At 41.3% G+C, this 21,696-nt stretch overlaps 1 protein-coding gene across 1 annotated transcript in view; it reads right to left on the bottom strand.

Annotated features, from left to right (window-relative positions):
* GABRA1 (gamma-aminobutyric acid type A receptor subunit alpha1) overlaps window positions 1–21,005 on the bottom strand; it is a 33,925-nt gene extending 12,920 nt beyond the window's left edge. Inside the window, exons 1-5 of the mRNA XM_035099293.3 lie at window positions 20,475–21,005; window positions 18,112–18,205; window positions 12,758–12,873; window positions 3,573–3,640; window positions 424–644 (exon numbers count right to left, since the gene is read on the bottom strand). Of these exons, the coding sequence (XP_034955184.1) occupies window positions 424–644; window positions 3,573–3,640; window positions 12,758–12,873; window positions 18,112–18,185 (479 nt within the window). The 5' untranslated portion in view covers window positions 18,186–18,205; window positions 20,475–21,005. The remainder of the gene's footprint in view (window positions 1–423; window positions 645–3,572; window positions 3,641–12,757; window positions 12,874–18,111; window positions 18,206–20,474) is intronic.
* Between the last annotated feature and the right edge of the window lie 691 nt (window positions 21,006–21,696).

Here is a 21,696-nt window from a genome sequence, read left to right as displayed (position 1 = left end):
CTACTTGCCATGTACAGGATGCTACTTTAACGCCATGGAGGAAACGACTGTTTTTGCTGCAGCAGCTACAGCTCATCCATAAGACTGGACTGTAAGAGACGAATCTCCAAACTTGTGAAAGTGAAATATGAAGCCTTTTCAGTATCCCAAAGAATTAAGTGGAACTTAAGTAAGCTTAAAGGTCATAAAGTGAAAAGAGAAGCTCAGAAGAGAAGAAAAATTGACACCGAAAACAGCTACATTCAATGTATCCTTAATGTATCCTTTTCAGAATGTATACATCATTTCACTATCTAGAATTCTAAAATAAGTGGTTTGTTTTTTTAAAAAAAGAGGAACATAGAAATAACTTGTTCATTAAGAATGATAAATTATTCAACACGTTTTTCATAAAAGGAGAAGATGCCATGTTGCAATTCTTACCTCATTGTATAGAGCAGTGTCCCATCTTCTGTAATCCGCAGGAGTTTGTTAGGCATAGTCATGTTGTGAGCTACTGATTTCTTTCCATTGTGGAAAAAAGTATCAGGTGTCCATATTTTGCTGGCCATTAAATTATTAAGTCGGAGGACTTGCATGGGTCCTTTGAACTTCAGTCTTTCATCCCTCCAGCTTTGCCGGAAAAATACATCTATTGTGTATTCCTAAAAATTGGACAATGGGGAGTTTTGAAAATAGTACAGTTTGGCAATAGGACTACTGAATAGGAAGAAGCTCCCGGAACAAGGCAGAGCTTATATTATATCATGCTCTCTGCTATACTGGCAAAGAATATATGAAACCCAAAATTGACATTGGAAGGGTGTTAGTCATCCAGTCTTCGACATCTGGGTCTCTACATATGCAATATGGACAGACCTTACAGACTACCACAAAACATTTCCTCAGATAAGTTTCATATCAAAATTCAAGTATGCAAAAGCAGCCACAACAGGAGATTCCCATGGGGAAAATGGAAGACCAGGACCTTGCTCTCTCATTCTTTGGAAACTCCTTCTCTTCACCTGAAGCTAGAATAGGTTTTGGATCTTGAAACAAACAGTACAGTCCTATACATGTCTACTAGAAGAAAGCCTTATTGGATTAAGGGGTGGGTGACCTAAGGCTCTCCAGATGCTGTTAGACTCCAACTCCCATCAGCCCCAGCCAGCATAACCAATAGTTAGGGATGATGGGAGTTATGGTCCAGCAGCATCTAGAGGCCCAAACACCCCAAAGGTAATTTCCTATACCACACACATTCTGCTTCCACAAATAGCCATTCACTCACACCCACAACCAAATATAATGACAGTGCTGCGGCCTGGACACAAACACAGAGCTCACTTTCAACCTGCTTCTTTCACAGAAAGTATTCTCTGCACCATGGGAAAATATAAACAATTTATCAAATGATAAACTCCAGATATGTATTATTTCACTCATACCACACTCTCCCTCCAGGCTGATCAGAGCAGATTGCACATGGTTCCTAAGTAGCTTCTTACTCAGACATCTTAGAGGGCCAGACCTTCTCTGATTCAGCTGTAAAATGATCACGTGTCTGTATAACATTTCTTCAGAGGCTTCCTTAGGTTCAAATGGCCTTCACAAGTAGATGAAGTACATGAAACTAGCAGTCTCTGGGCAGCAGACACCAGGATGACTATTATCTGTATCTGAAGAAGTGTGCATGTACATGAAAGCTCATACCAATGACAAATTTAGTTGGTCTCTAAGGTGCTACTGGAAGGAATTTTTTTGTTTTTTTCCGACTACGGCAGACCAAGACCGCTACCTACCCGTAACTATTATTTTCTCAATTCTCTACCATCCTTCCAAATGCACCAGTTACTTTGAGAACTTTAAAGTACCCTCAGTGGGGTTTCAATTCTCTAGCTAGAAATGCAACTGTTTTTCATAAACTGTTTTAAAGGGGTAACATCCTAAGTCAAGAAGAAAAATGGAACCTATGCTCATCTTCCCGACCCTAAAAAAAGGTTACAATGACTTGATTGTAAAGAGAGAGTATCATAGAATAAGCATTAACTGTGATGCATGTTACAGGAGACACTGATCCTCAATGGAGGACAGTCTCACTAGCATAGAAAACCATTAATGAAAGTGAACATTAGCTGTGTGCAAAGCACTTGTGAGCTGAAGCAGGAACAAGGCCACTTTCCTAGTCCTACCCTCACTGTTGGGCTAGCTCTGCCCCAAAATCTGCACTGATCACAGGTATCTGTGATAAGAAACAGCTATGTGTAAGATACCTCAATACTCAATATAGAGTCATCAGGGACAGGACTAGCCCAGGGATGTAGTGTCGGAGTGGCTCCAGGTGTGTGGCTCTGTTCTTGATTCAGCTCATAGTTTCATGCAAGTAATGCGTGATCAGGCTATACTCATCATCATTCCTCAGTGCATCTGAGGTCAATGCACTAGACATTTGTATAGGGGACTATATGTACCACCCAATATGCATAGGATGGAACTGTGTAGTCCACCTGAACTGAGATCTATGCACATAGGCCCTGATGGGGCATCCAGTGTGTGCTTTGGATGTGCATGGTTTGGAGGAAAGCTCTTCCCATGACATTGCGAAACCAAGTAATCATGATAGTCATAACATTGTGGTTGTCACTCCACAAATAACTTTCCCAGTAATATTAATGGCCCATATATTTCAAGATTCCTGAACGGAGTATTCTGGAATTGGTTCTGCAAAAATATTTGCAGCTCCCCAAAGAAATTGACTTTGCAATTCATATGTCTATTTCAAAAGATATCCATTTTACGATTTACAGATAACAAACCACATCTACCTGAGAAATCGGCAGACCGCTACAATCAAGGGTATGAAAAAGTCTTGCTATCTTTGGCCTCTTAAATCCTTTTAGTTTTCTTAAATTATGTCATAGTTTGGCATGTTTGCTAATCAATACTCAGCGTTAGGGAATATCTCTTTGAAAAGGCTACATCTTTGTGGCTTACCACAAGTTGCTTCGGTACAAAATGGATAATGAAATCCCTCAGATGCATTTATTATAGGTTTTTATTTTGACTTTACCTCTTTATGTAGTAAAGTGGGTGGTCAGGCTTTTAATGACTTGAGTAGTCATGCTTGACATCATCCTTACAACAATGACAACAACAAAAACCTGCATTTCAATTACCCATTCTTTAGGTGAGGTATATGTGTTATATGTGTCCTCAGTAACTGTGCTGAGGATGGCCTGAACAATCAGACAAGATATAATTTACTATCATAATTTACTGTCATTGGCATTGCCCTAAACTGGTTCGCTGGATGTTTCTTAATCATGTATTCTGCACCACATAACTTCAAGTAATCAATTTGCATAGTAACATGCTTTATCACAGGGAATGCTTCCTTCCCAGGAAGGAATGCTTTCCCATATTGGAAAAAACTGCTACAAACATTTCAAACAAATTGAACTATCAAACTGGGGGTGGCACTTGAGGTGAATATTTAAGTGCACTGAAATCAGTCAATGTGAAAGACTCGAAAAATTGGTCTAGAAGCAGAGAGCAGACAGGGAGAAACTGAGAGAAGATAGGATGGCACTTACCATATCATGGTCTGAAACAGGCCCAAAGCTGGTGACAAAGATGTCGGTCTTCACTGCAGTTACACGCTCTGATGAAGCAGGAAATTAGGATAGTGAGTGCTTATCAATAGCTTTCATTAGTTCCAAAACCAGAAGCTGTTATCCAAACAAAGAACGCATTGACTTTTAGAAGCTCTGAAATCAGAGGAGGGGTTTAGCTCAACGGTAGAAAGCATGCTTTGCTTGCAGAAGGTCTCAATTCTTGACACCTCCTGGGAAATTCTTCCACCTGAAACACTGGGTCGCTCGTACTAATCAGTGGAGACAATACTGAGCTGGATGGAGCAAAGGTCTGACTCATTATAAGGCAGTTTCCTATATTAAAAATTGGCCCATAACATGAACTTAGTCATTTTGGCCCATATCCACAAAACCATCAGTGTGATGCTGCTTATAAATTATTTTCATCCGCAGCAGACTGATCAGGCACCTGATTGGCCTTCCCCGCCACAGTGAGATGGTAGATTGTATTTCTATGTTGAGATGTTCTATGCAAAGACACCTAGGTTGTGGAACTCTTTCCCTACTAATATTAAGCAAGCACCATCAATGTTTTTGCTTTGATTGCCTGATTAAGAACTTTCTGTTTATATGGGCCTTTTCTGATGCATACAGATCCTTTTGTCATTGTGTGCCACTATCCAGACAAGTACTACCGGGTATTCTATTTTGTTTTATGGATGTGTTCTATTCACTGCCTAGGCACTTCATTTATTTTTGCAGTAGATGATCCTTTAAACTAAAGAAATAAATTTAAATTACTGTAATTACTCTGAAATGTGCATCTATTCATATAAATCAGCATATGCGCATTTTATTCAAAGATGTGTCCTTTTTGTGACACCTAAGTGGCCACCGCAGACACATTCCTCTATTTTAAATCCATGGGTGAACACATGTGCAATGTGGCTTAGGTGGGTCTGTGCCTCCACCTGGAGTGAGACTCGATGTGAGGTTCAACACTGCCATTTACTCTGCATTCACTGCACTCCCACCACTGTATTTGTGGTGTTAGCCACAGTCCATAGCTATCCTGTTGTTTCTTTAAAAAATACCGTGTTTGATGCATCCCTCTCCCCCTTCCTGCAAAAACAACAACAACTAGTTTTGATCTGAATTGAGAAAAAGAATGGGGAGCAATGAGCACATGTCAGGGACCGGCTGGACACCAAGGAGTGGTGGTTGGATACTGATAAGTAGCCACTAGGAGAAGCGGGGTTGGAGGTTGACTTGGAATAAGGGATCGGTGAACAGGGGGAACCTGTAACAGCCAGGAGATAAGAGTCACAGGCAGGAGAAGCTGCAGGACTGGAGAGTGAAGAACAGGTGCAGGATGGAGGAGAGAGAGGTCAGGCTGGTGTAAAGTCAAGGGCTTTCACACCTCCTCCTCCTGCCCCAACCTCTCCTGCCCCACTTTTGCCCAGGACCAGAAGAGAATTGAAGATGGAGGAGCAGAAGGTATTGCACACAGCTCGAATAGGGAAGATACCTAAACTGCAGTCGGGGGTGTGGCCTCTCTGTTGCCTCATAGGGTGCACACCTAGAAGTACTGATGGACATGACTTCCCCTAACTTGCAAGTGTACTTTTTACAATCAAGAGATAATTTCTTACTCCGGACATTCTGCTCAACTTATCAACTTATGTTTTCCTGGGAAGTAAAGAAGAATATTGTAGTGTTCCAGCTATGGTTGCTTTGTCACACAGTGACTTTTGAGGGCTATTTTTTCACTGCTCTTAGGACTGACAACCATACAAATGATATTGAAGAGGCAGTTAGACAGCGAGTGTTCCTAATTAGTCCTCCAGCAAAATGGATGTGGCCTAGTCAAACCTGCTTCCAAGAGAATATTAATTGCCTTAGAGAAAGGTGCAGATTTTCTTGATGCCTAATTGGGTTGGAGCTTAATCCTAAAGAGGGTCATAGTGAGAATTAACCTCAAAGCACTGAAAGTGTAAGGTTACTCTTGCTCCCCAAAGAAATATTCATCTTGACAAATGAGTCTTCATTTCTTGGTGGAACAAACTGCTTGGGAACTGAAGGCTGTGCTCTCATCTAAAAGAGCAAATTAGATTTAATGTTTTTCCTTAGGTCAGCTAAGGGACCTAGCTATATGTTACACACAAGTAGGTTCAATGCAAACCCTGAAAACCTATTTTCCAGGAAAATCTGTGTTAGGTTGGGATGAACTGAAATGGAGAAGGGTGAAGGGTGAAGGGAGCAGATGGGAGAAGAGAGGATTCCTCTTAATGCTTAACTTAATACTTAATGCCTTGGTTCCAGAAGGCTGCAGCCCTATATACATATCCTGGGAGTAAATCCCACTGAGCTCAATGGGACTTCTGAGTAGGCATTCCTAGGATTGTGATAGATGTAGTTTTTCCTGTGAAACAGGCTCCCTGGGTTTATTTTTTATCAATTTGTTTAGTTCTCAAACTATATATACCTCTTAGCATTGCATTTCATAGGCTTAACTGGCAGGTCCTATTGAATTCGATGTAATTAAATTAGCTGAAATTCCTATATTTTAATATGTGTGCTCAGAGTGCCTGACTTCCCCAAGTGATTTTGAATGATGATCAGTGTCAGGATAAACCAACATGGTGCCCCCCAGGTGTTGGGTAACAACTTACACCATTCCTCACCATTGGCCATATATTGGTTAGGGTTGATGGTAGCTGATATCCACAATATTTAGAGGCCACCACTTTGGCTAACCTGGCCTAGGTAAAAGACGAATGAGTGCTGGTGCGCAGTGCTTTTCAACAGCTTTGAAAACACTTTTCAACAGCTATGGCCCTACCCAGAGTCCTCTCATCCCAAATTGCATCATTTATGTCATCAGTCATGTTAGGTGACTTTATTTTTGTTAAACTCTACATGAATAACTAGCTTTCTCTGAGTAGATTCTGGTTGTTGTTTTTAATAATAATAATAATAATAATAATAATAATAATAATAATAATAATTTCTGCATGCTGAGAAGGGCACTGCCCTTTCGTAGATTTGTGGGTTGTTGTTGTTTTTTTTAAAAAGACATGCATGTGCTTGTTTACCACTTTTGCAATTAGATGATTCAGCTGTGCTTTGTTACATGCTCCAAAAATAATGACTCATTCTTACATAGGACACTGCTTTAGAGCAAGTGACTCACAGACCTGGGGTATAACTTCACAATGAAAGATAACCATCTCTTCTTTTACCATTATTAGTTTGAGTGTTTACACCCACCATCTAGATGGAGTGTGTTCCTTTGGACTACAAAACCTGGTGCCAACCTGGACTCGAAACAGCCTCAGGCATCTTTATGGATGACCTTTATGAGGAGGACAGAGGGAGTGCAATTCTGCTCTGTTTTCATTTCATCCTCAAAAATGCACTGGGGGGCAAGGGAACTAAGAAGAGGTTGTGGGCTAAGGTCTTCAGCACTCAGTGTAAGCCATAAAGAAGGAGCTAACAGAAATTCTAACATAAAAGGCCTACTTTTTTCAAAATACTCAGAAGCGTGTGTGTGTGTGTGTGTGTCTGTGCCTGTGTCTGTGTCTGTGTCTGTGTTAGCAGAAGTATAACTGGAGCATTTGCCCATTTTCGGCTCACAAGTTTGTAAACAGAGTAGGATTGTGCCTCAGCTCTATGTGTACCCTGAATAATGAGGTAAAGCAGGGTGATTTAGGATAGCCGTTCACATTACCTCTCCCCCCTCCCCAGTTGAATAACTCTATTAAAAAGCATGTGTTAAAGGCTAATAGGGGATTGTCCAACCTTGCAAGCAGCTCAGTTGTATTCAGGCATCCCCAAACTTCAACCCTCCAGATGTTTTGGACTACAATTCCCATCCTCCCCGACCACTGGTCCTGTTAGCTAGGGATCATGGGAGTTGTAGGCCAAAACATCTGGAGGGCCGCAGTTTGGGGATGCCTACATTAATTTCTCCATAAAGTTAAATGCATGGCTGCTGCCACCCTTTTCTGAGAAGCAAAACCAAGCTCACTGGGGAAATGCCCAAAGCTTGAAAGGGAAGGGGGGTGCAAAGGAGAAAGGAGGAGTGCAAAGGTGGGGGCTTTATTTATTTATTTTTAGGGTGGACAGGTCTAGGTTTTAATCACAGCAAGTCCCCCCCCCCCCAGTGCGCTCCAATCACAGTGATTTGAGGGCAGGATGTTGGAGTCAACAAATGGGCCATCACTCTCAATTCATAAGGGAAACACTCAGGGCAGGGGAAGATATCACAGTCTCCTATGCGATGTAGAAAACAACTAGAACATATTATTTTAAAATAATGACCAACTACATAGAATCAACAACCAGTTCATCTAATATATGAAGCCAATATATGTCCCGTATGAACCGTAAAAAGGAAGAATAGAACATGATCAGGTGGGAACAGGCTAGTCTGACTGCTTCGACATTATTATACTAATGTCACTGGGTACACTGGAAGATTCATAGTTCTTGTGTGACTAAAGATTAATAGCCACACATCCAAATACAGGAGCTTAACCATTCTTAATGCCTGTTGGATTTATTTGCGTGAGGGTTTGTAGACCTGGTTGGAATGCTTTCCAGTGATCAAGGCTCCAACCAGATATTAAGCCTTATAGCACTGGCTTACTTTGAGTAAGGTGAATTAACTATTAGTAGTACTGCGGCATAAAATATGATGCTTTATTTACTGCAAGGATTTTGCAAACATCATAGCTGAAAGATGCACTCGTACAAATATATAGCTTCAGGACATTATAGTTGGATGTCTCTCTGGCACATTGATGGCATCTGGATGTTGGATGGTGAAATGCAATAATGATATCACTCTTACCCCTTAGCTTACTAGTTGACATAGGTCTGTGTTCTGCTAAACATCTCAGGATAACTTCCTTACCATCTTTAATTGATGGACAATCAATCGATACAAGTGATATATTATCACCGTACTTATGCCACTAATCTATATGTCATTAAGTGGTATTATCTCTGTTTAAAAATACAGCTGTTGGCACAGTGGTGAGGTGGTCTTGCCAAAGAATCTAATCTTCATCCTATCTCCTCAATCTTTACTTGAGCTGTTTAAGTTTTCTATTTTGGAACACTTGCTTAAGGATAAATAATAACTCAGAGGTGGAAGGTGTTCATACAAATACACGCTGTTTACTTAAAAGATTGGGGGGGGGGACACTTGGTTGCCTAAGAGATAATTATTGGACCTAGCTACCAGAACTGCTGGATTCTACTTGAACAAGAGCATACTAATTCAGTTCCCTATGAAAACAGAATTTGAATTGGATCAAGGGTCAAAACTCCACTGAATGTATCATTGCACATGTAATAGGAGTTGTCTTCAAAAAACAAAACAAAACAAAAAAAACCCCACAAATATACAGAGCTATACATTTGAAACTCTACAGAGCCTTGACTAATCCATCTCCATCTCATGCTGGCCAAGGAAAATGGGAATACAATATATTTATACTGCAATCTTCAGAAGCCATGCTGACAAGAGACTGGATAAGAATGTTTGTTCATCGTGTGTGTCTTCCTGCCAAAGCTACCAGATTTTGAGAAACCTAAGTGATAGGGGTGTCAGAGAACTCTGCAAACTTCAGATCTGGGGGAACCAGCTCCCCTCCCACCCTCACCCCAACACATCAGTTTGGGGGCAGACCCAAACTGTCTTGGGTCTTGTCTGAAATGAGCTTGGATTGTGGCCTTAGATGTCTCCAGGCTCTATATCATGTTGAAAATATGATTAAAGGCATGATTTTATGTTATTTTATCTTTATCCACATAAATAATGCTGTTTTAAAGATTGCACGTTTGTCAGATATCCCACAATGCATATTTGACTCTCAACAGTTGCACTGCACTAGGTTTTTTTTTAGCTGCTAATGGCCACCAACCCAATGGCTATAGTACACCCAATGATGTGGTCGCAATGCACACACAGGCCCTGAAAATGTCTTCCATACCACAGAATTCCTGGGTTTTATAGATAATACTTTTTTGGAAGCTGCTCCTTTGAATAGTAACAGTTTTATTAGACAGGCACCAGTAAAATGTGCTGTTTCTCAAAGTTACATGCTTGATTCAAATGTTTTATTGACAAATCCTAGAACTTTATCAGAAAAGAAATGAGTTCACAGTGGGGAGATATTTAAGAGCCATGTTAACACACTACTGCAAACTACCAGTGTTGTTAGCTATGCCAATGCAGATGTTGAAAATGGGGCCGCTGATCTGTGCTATGGCATGTCGTGATTATACGTGATCATGAATGAAATCAATTTTCAAAATCTAATCAGTTTTTTTCTCTTGGTCTCTTGGCTATATGCAGAAGTTAAACCTTATGTCTTGGTGGGGGTGGGGGAGGTGGTCAGAAGGAAAAAGGCACCTTAATGCAGAAAGTATTTCAGAATAAAGGAACTAGCCCTGGACTAAGTATGCTGCAACTAGCGACTGGCACTGCATTATCTACCTGGATTCATCCTGCTTCAGTCCAATTCACAGGTTATGGGTGGCATTCTCAAGCCTCCCTTTAATCCCCACTCACAGCAGTTTGAATACCCCTGAATCATTTTTAATAATTGATTTAAATTGCATCCAATTATCCCTTCGCCTAATCAGAAAAGGCATTACCACTAATTCATATTCTTAAATGAGATCCATCCAGCTTTACTTGTATAGTATGTTCGGCGAGAACCATTACGGTTGACTAAAACCTACTATTGTATTAATCAAGGATCAAGAAATATTTATTTCTGGGCTAATCCTTGAGTTTACATGAAAGTAGAGGAAATAGCAGCACAGGAAGCAAGCAGAATGATTCCTGGTTTGATTTTATAAATATAGCTTCCAAAATTAAATTCAACATCCCCAGTGCAGAACAATCCATTATTTTCTTCAGTTCTTCATAATCTACGAACAATATATACTCAACAAGGCCAAAGTTTAAAAACAATCATCGCTAAATTCAATGCCATTATAATAAAGACTTTATTCAGCATCTACAGGGGAATCTGATAAAAGTAACAGACAACAGATAACGGGGGTGAGGAGTGGGGGAGGCACTGAATAACTGGTTAGATGATAGATTGTGCATATTGTGTTTTGTGTGTGGCGAATGAATACTTATTTTAGGGTTGTTGAAATTAAATATGACAAGTGGAAAAACATTTCATTTTCTATGAAACGTACATACCTGATAGCTGAACATTTTTTTTTCATCACTTTATGCTTAGTAGACGGTTTGGGATCAAAAGAAATGATATGTGCACAGATGAGAGAACTATACATACAGCTGATTTTTCTTTTTTTTCTTTTAACTTTCTGTTTTTGCTGCAGCAATTCCAGCTGCTGAAGAGACAAGGTACCGTTTGATTCAAGCAAACATGCCGGGTTGAATCCAGAGCATCCTTTGCATGAATACAAGGGTTCCTTCCTTCCATTTCCGTACAAAGGGGGGCTGAGACTCAGCAGAGGCTCCCGCTGGATGAAACAAGGGTGAGCGAAGTTTTGCTGATTCCCTCTGCAAACCCGCCCTGCCCCCTGCTTCCCATACTGTTATAGAGAGGATCTAATCCTCCAGAGCAGCTTCTCAGATGGATTCTTCAGGGGAAAGGAGGAGTCAGCAAAAATTGCCTCCCATCCTTCCTCCAGAGGTAGAGTCCTGTGAGTGGGTTTTCATTTTTGGTTATGGATCCAAGCCATTGTCTCTATCACAGCGAGAACTCCTGAAGGAGAAATAGAAGTCAAAGCTCTGGTTGAATGCTCAGTTCTCTGACACACCCACACACATGTGTTCTTTGGATCCCAGTAATTATCTTAATGGTCATGTCCTTGGAAGTTCATAAGATTTTGAAAGTTATTTGACAAATATTAGATACAAGTTGATGCATCAAATAAAAAATCATTAAGAACAACCTTGAGCGTACTATATCTTGAGTGCTTAGACATGTCACCAGCACATCTTATGCTGCCCCTTCCTTTTGTTGCCCCCTTTTACACCCACCAACACCCAAAAAGAGTGCTCCTGGATGTTGAGAAACTCTCTGGAGCAGTCATTGCTGTAATGTGAGGAACTACAATCAGAAGTAGAAATTGGGACAGTCCCCCACATAAATTGTGGTAGGCTGCGGCATCGGAGAACTCTTAAGAAGAAAATGTTTTTGAATACATTTTAAAAAATCCTAGAAAAGCATTATATGTTAATAAAACAAGAAATACAGTCGACTCACACTTCCTCTGTTTGCAGAGATCAGTAAGTTTAAAGATGCCATTTTAAAATAAATAAATAAATAGTGATGTGATTATTTTCCTAATTATGTCACAGTTCGTATTTCACATTTTCAGGACTGTGTAAAAAGGCTGATTTTGGCTCTGAAGTCAACTGTTAGAACTGATTAGGCAGTCCTTAAATCAATATGACCCACTTCTGGCAACAGGGTTAGAGACTCAATCACAAAACACATTTATATGATAGTATCTGATCAAGTATCTGATTTATATGATAGTATCTGAAGAAGTGTGTATGCACACGAAAGCTCATACCAATGACAAACTTAGTTGGTCTCTAATGTGCTACTGGAAGGAATTTTTTTTATTTTGTTTTGAGTATGCCCTATTGTCATTAGTGGGAATTACTTACAAACAAATATGATCACCACTGCTACCTTTAATCTAACTGAGTTCAATCTGGGAGCAAAGTATAAATCTGATTTAATGGGAATGATTTGGTCTTTAAAGATTTAATACAGCATCAGTCATGGAAGATGAGACTTTCATTAACTTTGATTTAGATATTTACTGCCCAACCCAATGGATGCTTACCCAGAAGTGAATCCCATTATATTCAATGGGATTTGCTCTTAAGCAAATGTGCCTAGATTTGTGACCTTAATCAATGTTATGAGAGGATCTGGGGGGATCTTTGTTCATCTTTTGGATCATGGAATTTGGCCACATATTAAGAAGTGTTTATATGACGACAAGAGAGGATTTAGCAAGGGATGGATCAGTTTTCAATACCTCTTTGTTGATTTTTTCATTTGACAAACATATAAGGTAATATGATCACATTTTCAAAGAGGAAAAGTAACAATCATTTTAGGCAATTTTGTTCGTAAAGTCAATTTAGAAAGTACAATAACACACACCTCCCAATCCGGGTCTCAGGCGGTTATCGTAACCATCAAGCAAGCGGTCCAGAATTCGAGTGAATATTGTTGTGTTGTCCTTAATTTCATCTTGTAAGGAAGTTGACTGTCCATAGCTAGGAGGGAAAACACTGCTGTTAACATTATAAACCATTAATCCACCAACAAACCTACAAAATCATAATTCTGAAATCTGCTTAATCTTGCTTATACTGATTTATAGATGCAAAATCTCTTCCATCATGCCAGATTGTAGTAGCATTATTGGATACTATCTCCTGCATGCTTTCTTTTTAAAGGATGCATAGTCATTGGGCAGCTTAGAGCAATGCACAAGGATGCCTAGAAATGGATAATAAATTAGACAACAGAGGCCCTGCAACAAAATGATGTGATGTGGGGTGCTTCTGTTCAAGGTTTCAGACCCTTTATTCCATTCATTGACACACATCTCCCCACTGCGACTGTTTTCCTCTTCCCTCTGCCCTGTAATAGTAAATCACCAACCCACCACCACTGAGCATGGCGGGGGAGGGGGGAGGGCTCACACATTTGTGCTTGATCCCTGTTATATTAAATTCTTTAATTTCTCTTTAATGTCTATGACATTAAAGCTCTCTCTTCCATCCCTGGAGACATTTTAAAATAACTTCTCAGTTTGAACCAGGACGATACAGATATAGACATATCCATTGCTCGCTCAACTGTCTATTCCTCTCTCTCATGCAGTAACTCAACTTTTAGTTCCGGGGGGGGGGGGGTATCAGTATACAGTTATGATCCTTTATTTTTTATGCTGTTTTATGCATTATTTCTACTTTCCAGGCTACGGATTTATGAGTGTAAAAAGTGTAAAACAGTGTGTTTTCCTTCATTTCTCAAAAAAAAACAAGCAAAAAATAACCAGTTTATGAAAGCTTAGCATAAAAGAAGTACATAAAGCATCTAAATATGCTAACAGAAGTAAACTGCAACCCTAACCCCAATAATCTGGGGTTCAGCACCATTGTATTCAATGGTGCTTCCTTCTGAGTAGACTTGGTATGGATTGCACCGGGAGCTAATAATCAACAACCCGTTACTAAACATTCCCCCTTAGAAATATGTAGCAGTGGTTTCAACAAAGTATGTTTAGAATTCCAGCCAATGATATCTCCATGTAGCACAGCCTTGTTTGCATCCCCATAAGCTGGTGGGCACCATCATAAAAGGTGTAGTCCAGGCATCCCCAAACTTCAGCCCTCCAGATGTTTTGGACTACAATTCCCATCATCCCTGACCACTGGTCCTGTTAGCTAGGGATCATGGGAATTGTACGCCAAAACATCTGGAGGGCCGCAGTTTGGGGGTGCCTGGTGTAGTCATTTCTGATTTTTCTTTACTAAAATGCAAACCCATTTACACCTTCTGAATTTTATTGACGTCTTTGCTTTTGTTTTAGGAAAATCAACCTGGTGGCATACCTAAATCGTTGCTTAGCAAACAGGAAATTACATTTTGAGATAGCAGGGACATTCCCCCATCTCTCTCCTAGATTTTATACTTCCTGCCCAAATCTGCACCCAATATACCTGACGGCAGTGCTGCTCTGGCATCCTGGGAATTGCAGGGATATGGTTTTATGGTTCATGCAGCAGGTCTTGAGATCCAGCTGCTGAAATTAGCTACAATTATCAACTGGAAAGCTAATGGGTTAGCATGGTAGTATAGCTCTATTTTCACCAGAATGCAGTTCTGATATATGAATACTAGTCGCAGCTGGTTTCCATGGCTTTGCCACAAGCTAAGTTCTGTCCTGAAGTTCTTGTCATTAAGAAAGTGCTCCCCTTTCTGCACTTTCAAGTACAAGCCATACTGTTTTCTCCTAATCATCTATCATGGTTGTCTAAGAGCCAAATCTTGGAGTCCTTCTTCTGCCCTTTAACTGGGAAAGATCCTATTTGCAAAGTGGGCCATTTGCCAGTGTAAACTCAGCAGGACTTAGCCCTTGAACCCCAAGCTACTTTCCTCTTGATCACTTTGTCACATACATTATTACTGAATCAGCCTTCTTTTGGGTATCTGATGTGAGGTAATGAACAAAAATCTTTGCTCCAAAAAGTCCTCTGAACCATACCTCTTCATGAATGTTAACAAAGGGGATAAATGTTTTATAAGGTACAATTATACTGATCATCTTTTCCCTTAAACTGTCATTGAGGTGGGCAATATACAATATTAAGCTAGTGTTACTCTTCCTAAATGTGAATATGAGATTTTTGTACAGTTAACAAGCAGAAATATGGAAAAGGGCTAGTTTGTAGTACCTTTTTATGAGTAGAAAAATTCAGCTATACTCTTTCAAATGTTTCCCCCCCCCATAAAAAATTTCAAATTGAAACAGTGTTCCTTCAAACTACCAGTTAAAAAATGCACATAAGCAAACACAGAGTGTGTTTAATTACAATTAATTTGATTCTGAATAAGAAATGCTGCTGCTGCTGTTGTTAGATTATACTGCCCTATATCTGCAGGTCTCAGGGCAGTTCATAGGATAAAATCAGAATATAAAACCACAAAGTACATAATTACCAGTAGCTCACTAAAGGTGTAATGTAATTCCTATCCTAAGTACACCTTTGCAAAATGGCGGGTGTTTATTAAATTCCCTGTTATTATTTTTACACATCAGAGGGGGGAATTTTTCTTTGCTTTTCTTTTTTTGCTACTCGTAAGGAACAAGAGTGTACTACCCTATATAGTTTGTTAAGGGCCACCTGCCACATTCCAGATAAGATGCGTCTCTGCATTTCCTTCATGTGCTAACTGCATCTATTCTGTAGCATCTGAAGGTAATTTGCACTTTTGGAGACACAATATCAACATGTCCCCAAGAGCACAATCTGATAAAGGCTTCCTGACACGTGTTTGCCATGTGCTTTTCAGACGTACCAAAGCCTTTCAAGTACAATGTGGTCAAACTCCTGCAGAAATGCAGTGGCCCATTTTTTCCTTGGAAGTGGAACCAAGAAGTGTCCTGATGCCTAATTATTCTACTACATTTTCCATAATCAGCATGATCTTCAGTGTGTTTCTCCTGGTCACATGCCATTAATCTAAATGCCAACACAATTCTCTGAAGAAAGACCAGATGGAAATGACTCTTAGGAACCAAGCTGCTCTTCAATGCCTATCTCAGGATGAAGGTGGGTAAGAACAATGGGCAAAATGCAGAAACATATATAGGCCTTGTTATGTCCCATTGAAACCAATGGGGTTTATGTGAACAGTAATCGGCTTAAGCAATATTAATTTCAATGGGCAATCCTATTGGTGTGCTTTACTACACAGCCCTATATATGTCCATTCAGGAGCGGGTCCTGTTGAGTTCAGTGGACCACCCTCCCAGGAAACTGGGTATAGACCTGCAGCCTTACTATACTTAATTATATTCTAGAATTTGCTCATGTACTGATAAATGCATGCATATGTAAATGAGAGATAAAGATCAAAGTGACATACTATTGGCAACATTGGGAAGATACAATTGACGATACCTATTTCCTGAACGTGATGCTTTTAAAGACATCAACTTATAAGTCTTGCTATTTTTTTCCTCAGGTAAACACTCCGTTGAGCAGGTGTCTCCTTCTAAATAGGCCTCTATATAATGCGAACACAAGTCCCTTTCTCCACCATCATGAAACCAAACATTAGAAATGTAAAACTTCCCGTGTTTCCTATCATTTCTCTTTGACACAATCCACCAGTCCTTCTTTTTTTTTTTAAGAAAAGAAAAAAGCCCCACCTCTCACAAGCATTGGTATGCCATTTATAAACACAACTGTCGGATTACAAATTTGTGACCCTGCCTTCCATTTGACTGGTCCCCTTTGTGTTATTGGTCTCCAAACAGCCATAAGACAAACCTGTGCAAGGATTTTACCTATGAAATTATTGGGGGGGGGGTGTTTCAGTGTATTTTGAACATCTTGAAGCAAAATGTCAGTGACTGTGTTTGGGGTTTCATACTAAACAACTGTATAATAAAACACTGTGCACTGACTCCATCTACAGGTCATTATAATAGTGACACCTCATATAATTTTTCAAAAGCAGGCAAATGCATCTTGATTACCAGTTCCAAATCCACAATTCCAGTGAAACATACACACCAGCACATGACAAAGAGAAAATGACAAAACAGAGGAAGATATCCACGGGTCAAAGTTCTCCCTCTCCCCTTTTCTTTAGGAAACCGGCATTTTTGTTCCTTCGTCACTCATCAGCTGTGCGAAATAGAGCTGTACACATCTTTTGCTTCTATATTTATTTTATTGTCCTGTTCTTTTAGAATAAATGCTGAAGCTAAATCCGAAAATCCTCTGCCCCCAACTCATTACAAAAACACACATTTACACTGTTACCTGAGGATGATTTATATAATGCTGCTGGATAAAGGGAAGGGAGTTATGGGGAACAATTTTCTACCTATAATTCGTCATCCAGAATGAAAACATGTTTCCAATGATATATTCAATATATGCATTATTCATAGAGGTGATTCTTATATGCACATTTCAAAGTCTACGAATTCTCCCCATCCCCCCATTCAGTATGTTTGAAGTGTATTTTCCATTCTTTTGGTGTTAGTGACCAATTTCCCGTGTCTAATAATACAATTAGATTGCATCCTTCTCTAACATGGTGTTAAACCATACTTAAAATTTCAAATCCACAACTACAATATTTAGGCACAATTGTTCACATTTTTTTAAACCCAATGTATTTTAGCAGCACAAACCTATGAACCTCTACTCAGAAGTTAATCCTATTGAGTTCAATGGAACTCACTTCCAGAAAGTGGAGATGGGCCTCAAACTCAGTATTATAGAGCAACTACTTAACAAGTAAGGTTCAGTCCTATAGTCTGCAGTCCTGCTAATTTCAGTGAAAACTGACAATAAAGAAATCTCTGTATAAATTGCTAAAACAAAGCTGTGGTTTCCCCTCTGCGGAGAATAAATGGTTGCAAAAATTATCTGTGCAAAGGCCTATCTAATTTTAGCTGCATTTAAATCACCAGTCTAACCTTAGGGTGGGTAAAGTAGTCTTGCTGAACTCTTTTTTGAAGAGCAATTGCATTAAAAGATGTTATGCAAACAAACTGTAGTTTTCTTTCAATCTTCTCGTATTTCGACTTAGCTGGGATTTGAGCAGGATTAACTTCCCCCACATACAATTAGTAGTAGCCCAGTACATGTGCGGCTTCTTTCTTATTCTTTTGATGCAACCAATAGCAAAAGAGTTCCAAACTTATATTAATGAATGTGTTTTTGTTTTTTGTTTTTTTTAAAAATAAACTCTTTCCCCACCTTTGTCCAGTTAGTGTGCTCATAAGGAGAACCCAGGCCCAAAGGCGGTCACAGAGAAGATGCATCCTCTTCATGGTAGATTACAGATGTTCAGCTGAAAACAAAATAAAAACACAAGTCAACATTTCTTACTTGGGAAAACTGCTTGAAGACACAACAGGTCTAGAAGAACTTTGGATGCTTTGCCTTGAATGTCAAGCAGTGATCTCCCAATGGTGCACCATTCAGAGAAAAAGAAAATGGCCCCATCCTTAGCACATCTAATAATTTCTAGACACTCTAGAGGTTGGGTTCTTCCTTTAGTTCCATCTGATCTACCTGGTGCTTAAAGTGCTCTGGCACTAAAAAAAAAAAGGATTCTCATTAAGTTCTACTACTTTTGAGTGCTGTATCTGTGATTATTTTTGCTGGCAACATAAAATAACCAGAAATAATTTAAATATTCTTTTACTTTTCATGAGTGAGAAAGTGTCCCTTGACTGCCTCATTCAGTGCTGAGGGAAAGGGTGTCCCCTGAGGTCATGGAGATTCACAGGAGGTCCTGTGGTGAGAACTTTCTTCTGGAGGGATCTCCATGCCTGCCTTCTTGGCCACCAAGCAATTTTAGCAGCAGGGTAATGTATTTCCCCCCCAGGATTGCATTGCTGGCCATGCACATTGATGCTTCCATCAATCTAAAGGACATGCATCATAATCAAATCATGTGCTGATGACTGCATGCACATTGTCTTCTCCAAAATCTTTCTCTCTCTCCATTGTTGTTGTTGTTGTTAGGACACCCATGTTACAAAAGTATCCTTTCACCCCCCCCCCCCACTTCACAACTAAGTCCAATCCAATTTCAATTAATGTGCAAAGAGAGAGTCTACCCCACCACTTCTGTTCCCCCATCCACCCCAGTCTCAAACTATAGATGATATTTCTGGAAGCAGCCTGGTCTGTTTAGGCAAATACTGTTGCTGCCTTCCTCTTAGTATGTGTCTAGTGCTGGAATCCACTTCAGATGCATTGTTCTTACCCAAAATTTTTCTCCTCTCCTCTCCTGCACTTGGACTGACTAGACTATTGGAAAGCAATGGAACAGAGGAGCCGAATTCCAGGCAACACGACCCTATCAACACAAGACGGCATGGAGAGGAGAGGCAGCGTAACAGAAGAGCTGTGTTTGGCGCGTGAGGAAAGCTGAAAGCTAAACGGCGAGGAAGGGTGCAATAGAGGGGGGAGGGCTCTCCAAATGGACAGTCGTGGCAAGGCAGTGACAGAGAGAGACCCTCACGGCAGGAGGATGCTCAGAAAATCGCGCTGCTCCCCCTGCAAAAACGAGGGTGGCATCTCCAGTCTCCAGGTGAAACAAAACGAATGAAATCCACCCAGAGCACCGTCTCCCTTTCAGCAATAACTTTTGCACTCTTCCTCAGCCCGAGCAATCTTGCAAATGCCAGCCGGTGTCAATTCGCTTCCCTCGCCCTCCGATTCCCCCACGCAATCAATCAATCAATCAATAAAAGCACCGATAAAGAGAGTCACCAAATCATTAGAAATAATTGCCTGTGGATGCAGCCTGTGGAAAGGGGACACACACACCGCAAGTGTCAAAAGAGAAAAACGCCTTCTCTTCCTCCCATCCACTCCCCATTCCTCTCCTCTTTCTCCCCCTCCCCTTCCCACCACCATTATTTTTTTTCTCTTTGAATAGTTCAAAATGAAAGAGCAAAAGCATTGGGGGGGGAGAGATACCCCCACACCCGTTCTTCCATGTTAGGCACATCCGTTAAAATCCACATCCAATAATACCGAGAGGCATTTTCCGGAAGACCTCGGCTCCGCGGTTTTGCCTGCTTCTCTTATGCCTGTGATGGAGACTTGTGGTGTGTGGGGGGGGGATTGTTGTGGGGGCTTTCCACCCCCTTGCCCGTATAGCAACTTTATATCCTCCCTCCCTCTCTCCTGGAGAAGGGCGCCCTCCCCACCACCTGCAAAATACAAGCCATTCTTGTTGCTGTTTTGCTAGCAGATCGCTTCCCTATGATCTCTCTCCCCCCCCCCACCAACACCACCATCTCTGTCTCCTCTCCTTCTCCCCCCTCCACAAACCCGCTTATCAATTGCCCATCGATCGCTGCGGAATTTCAACCTGGGTAGGGGGTGGGGGTGGGGTGGGTGGGGGGAGACGAGGGGGAGAGAGAGAGAGAGATCCGCGAATCGTGCCCACCAGGTACCTGCTAGGGGAGCAGTCAGCGCAGCCAGTCCCCTCCATCCACGGAATGCTCTTCCCGGGAAAAGCAGGCGGGTGGGGAGGGTGGGGGCAGCGAGCAGAGCTGCCCAGCAGATGCTCTGGCAAAAGGGAAGAAAGGCACCGTTACCTGGAGACCCCGCCGAGGTGCTGGCAAAGTCCGGCAGAATCGCCTGGGAGAATCGCCCAAGATGCCGCGGCTGCTGCTGCTGCTGCTGGCGGCGGAGAGGGCGCCTGGGAGCCGCGAAGAACCGGCTGCTCAGCTCACTCATTTAGGCGCTCTCAGCCATCATGGACTCTGCCGCCGCCGCCGCCGCTGTTGCTGCCACCGCCGCCGCCGCCGCCGCCGCCGCTTTGCTCTCCGATTTCCAACACCCAAATTCCCTTTCCTGGGGATCCAGATCGCGCAGCTCTACAACAAAAAGCGTTGCTCTTTACCAAGACAGTAGTAGTACGTCCCGGGGTAAACCGGATGTGAAATAGGCTGTGACTTCATGCCAGGCAGATTTTATTTTAGAAAGGAAGGTGGTACCAAGCTCTCAGCTAGAGACCAATCCGCCCATTTTTTTTTTTTTAATATGCAGCACAGTTTAACTTCCAGCTCTCTCGCTCTCTCGCTCTCTAATCCCTTTCTCTCTGGCTGCACACTCAAATCCTTTCTACAATCTGCAGCGCGATTATTATTATTATTGGGGGTGGGGGGAGGAGGGAGGGGGGATATTTTTAGGACCGGAGGGAGGGGGTGGGAGAGCGACGCTTTGCAAGCTCCGGACAAGATGCAATTGACCAAGCAGGCTATTTTGAAAGCTGGTGCGGTTTATTAAATAAATAATTTTTTCAAAGTTTTTTTTTAAAATTAAAAAAAAAAATCACCCACCCTCTCCGATCTGCCTTTCTTGTTATTCAGTCTTTTGATCAAATATTCTGTCGGTTCATACATATGAATGAAGGGGAAGTGGGGATCGTTAAAAGATGCCTCTCCCTCTCGTTCTTGTGCATACCCATCGCCTGTATATTATTAGGAAGGCTGGACAGAGCGATCTTATATATATAGCGAGAGATGGGATGTGTTGCTAACTGAAGGAAGGAAGCACGTAGAAAAAGAAGCCGCCCAAGCCGGGTTTCTCGGCACACCTTGAGGCAGCTGATAATTGGGAGGCGACATATTTGTCTAAAGTGATCTTTCTTAGGATGACAAGGCGAAGCGGAGCTTTAGAGGGGAGAGGTTGTTATTATTATTATCATCCCGCTACGTTTGGAGAGTCCAGCGTGTGCGTGCATAAGAGTGAGTGTGAGTGTGAGCGTGAGTGTGTGTGCCTACGCGCATGCCAGTCCTGTTTCTGAATGAACAA

Source organism: Zootoca vivipara, chromosome 2 (assembly GCF_965207765.1).
Source record: "Zootoca vivipara chromosome 2, rZooViv2.hap1.1, whole genome shotgun sequence".
Classification (NCBI taxonomy): domain Eukaryota; kingdom Metazoa; phylum Chordata; class Lepidosauria; order Squamata; family Lacertidae; genus Zootoca; species Zootoca vivipara.
The sequence above is the reverse complement of the archived record's forward strand: the minus strand, read 5'-3'. Positions and strand labels throughout refer to the sequence as shown.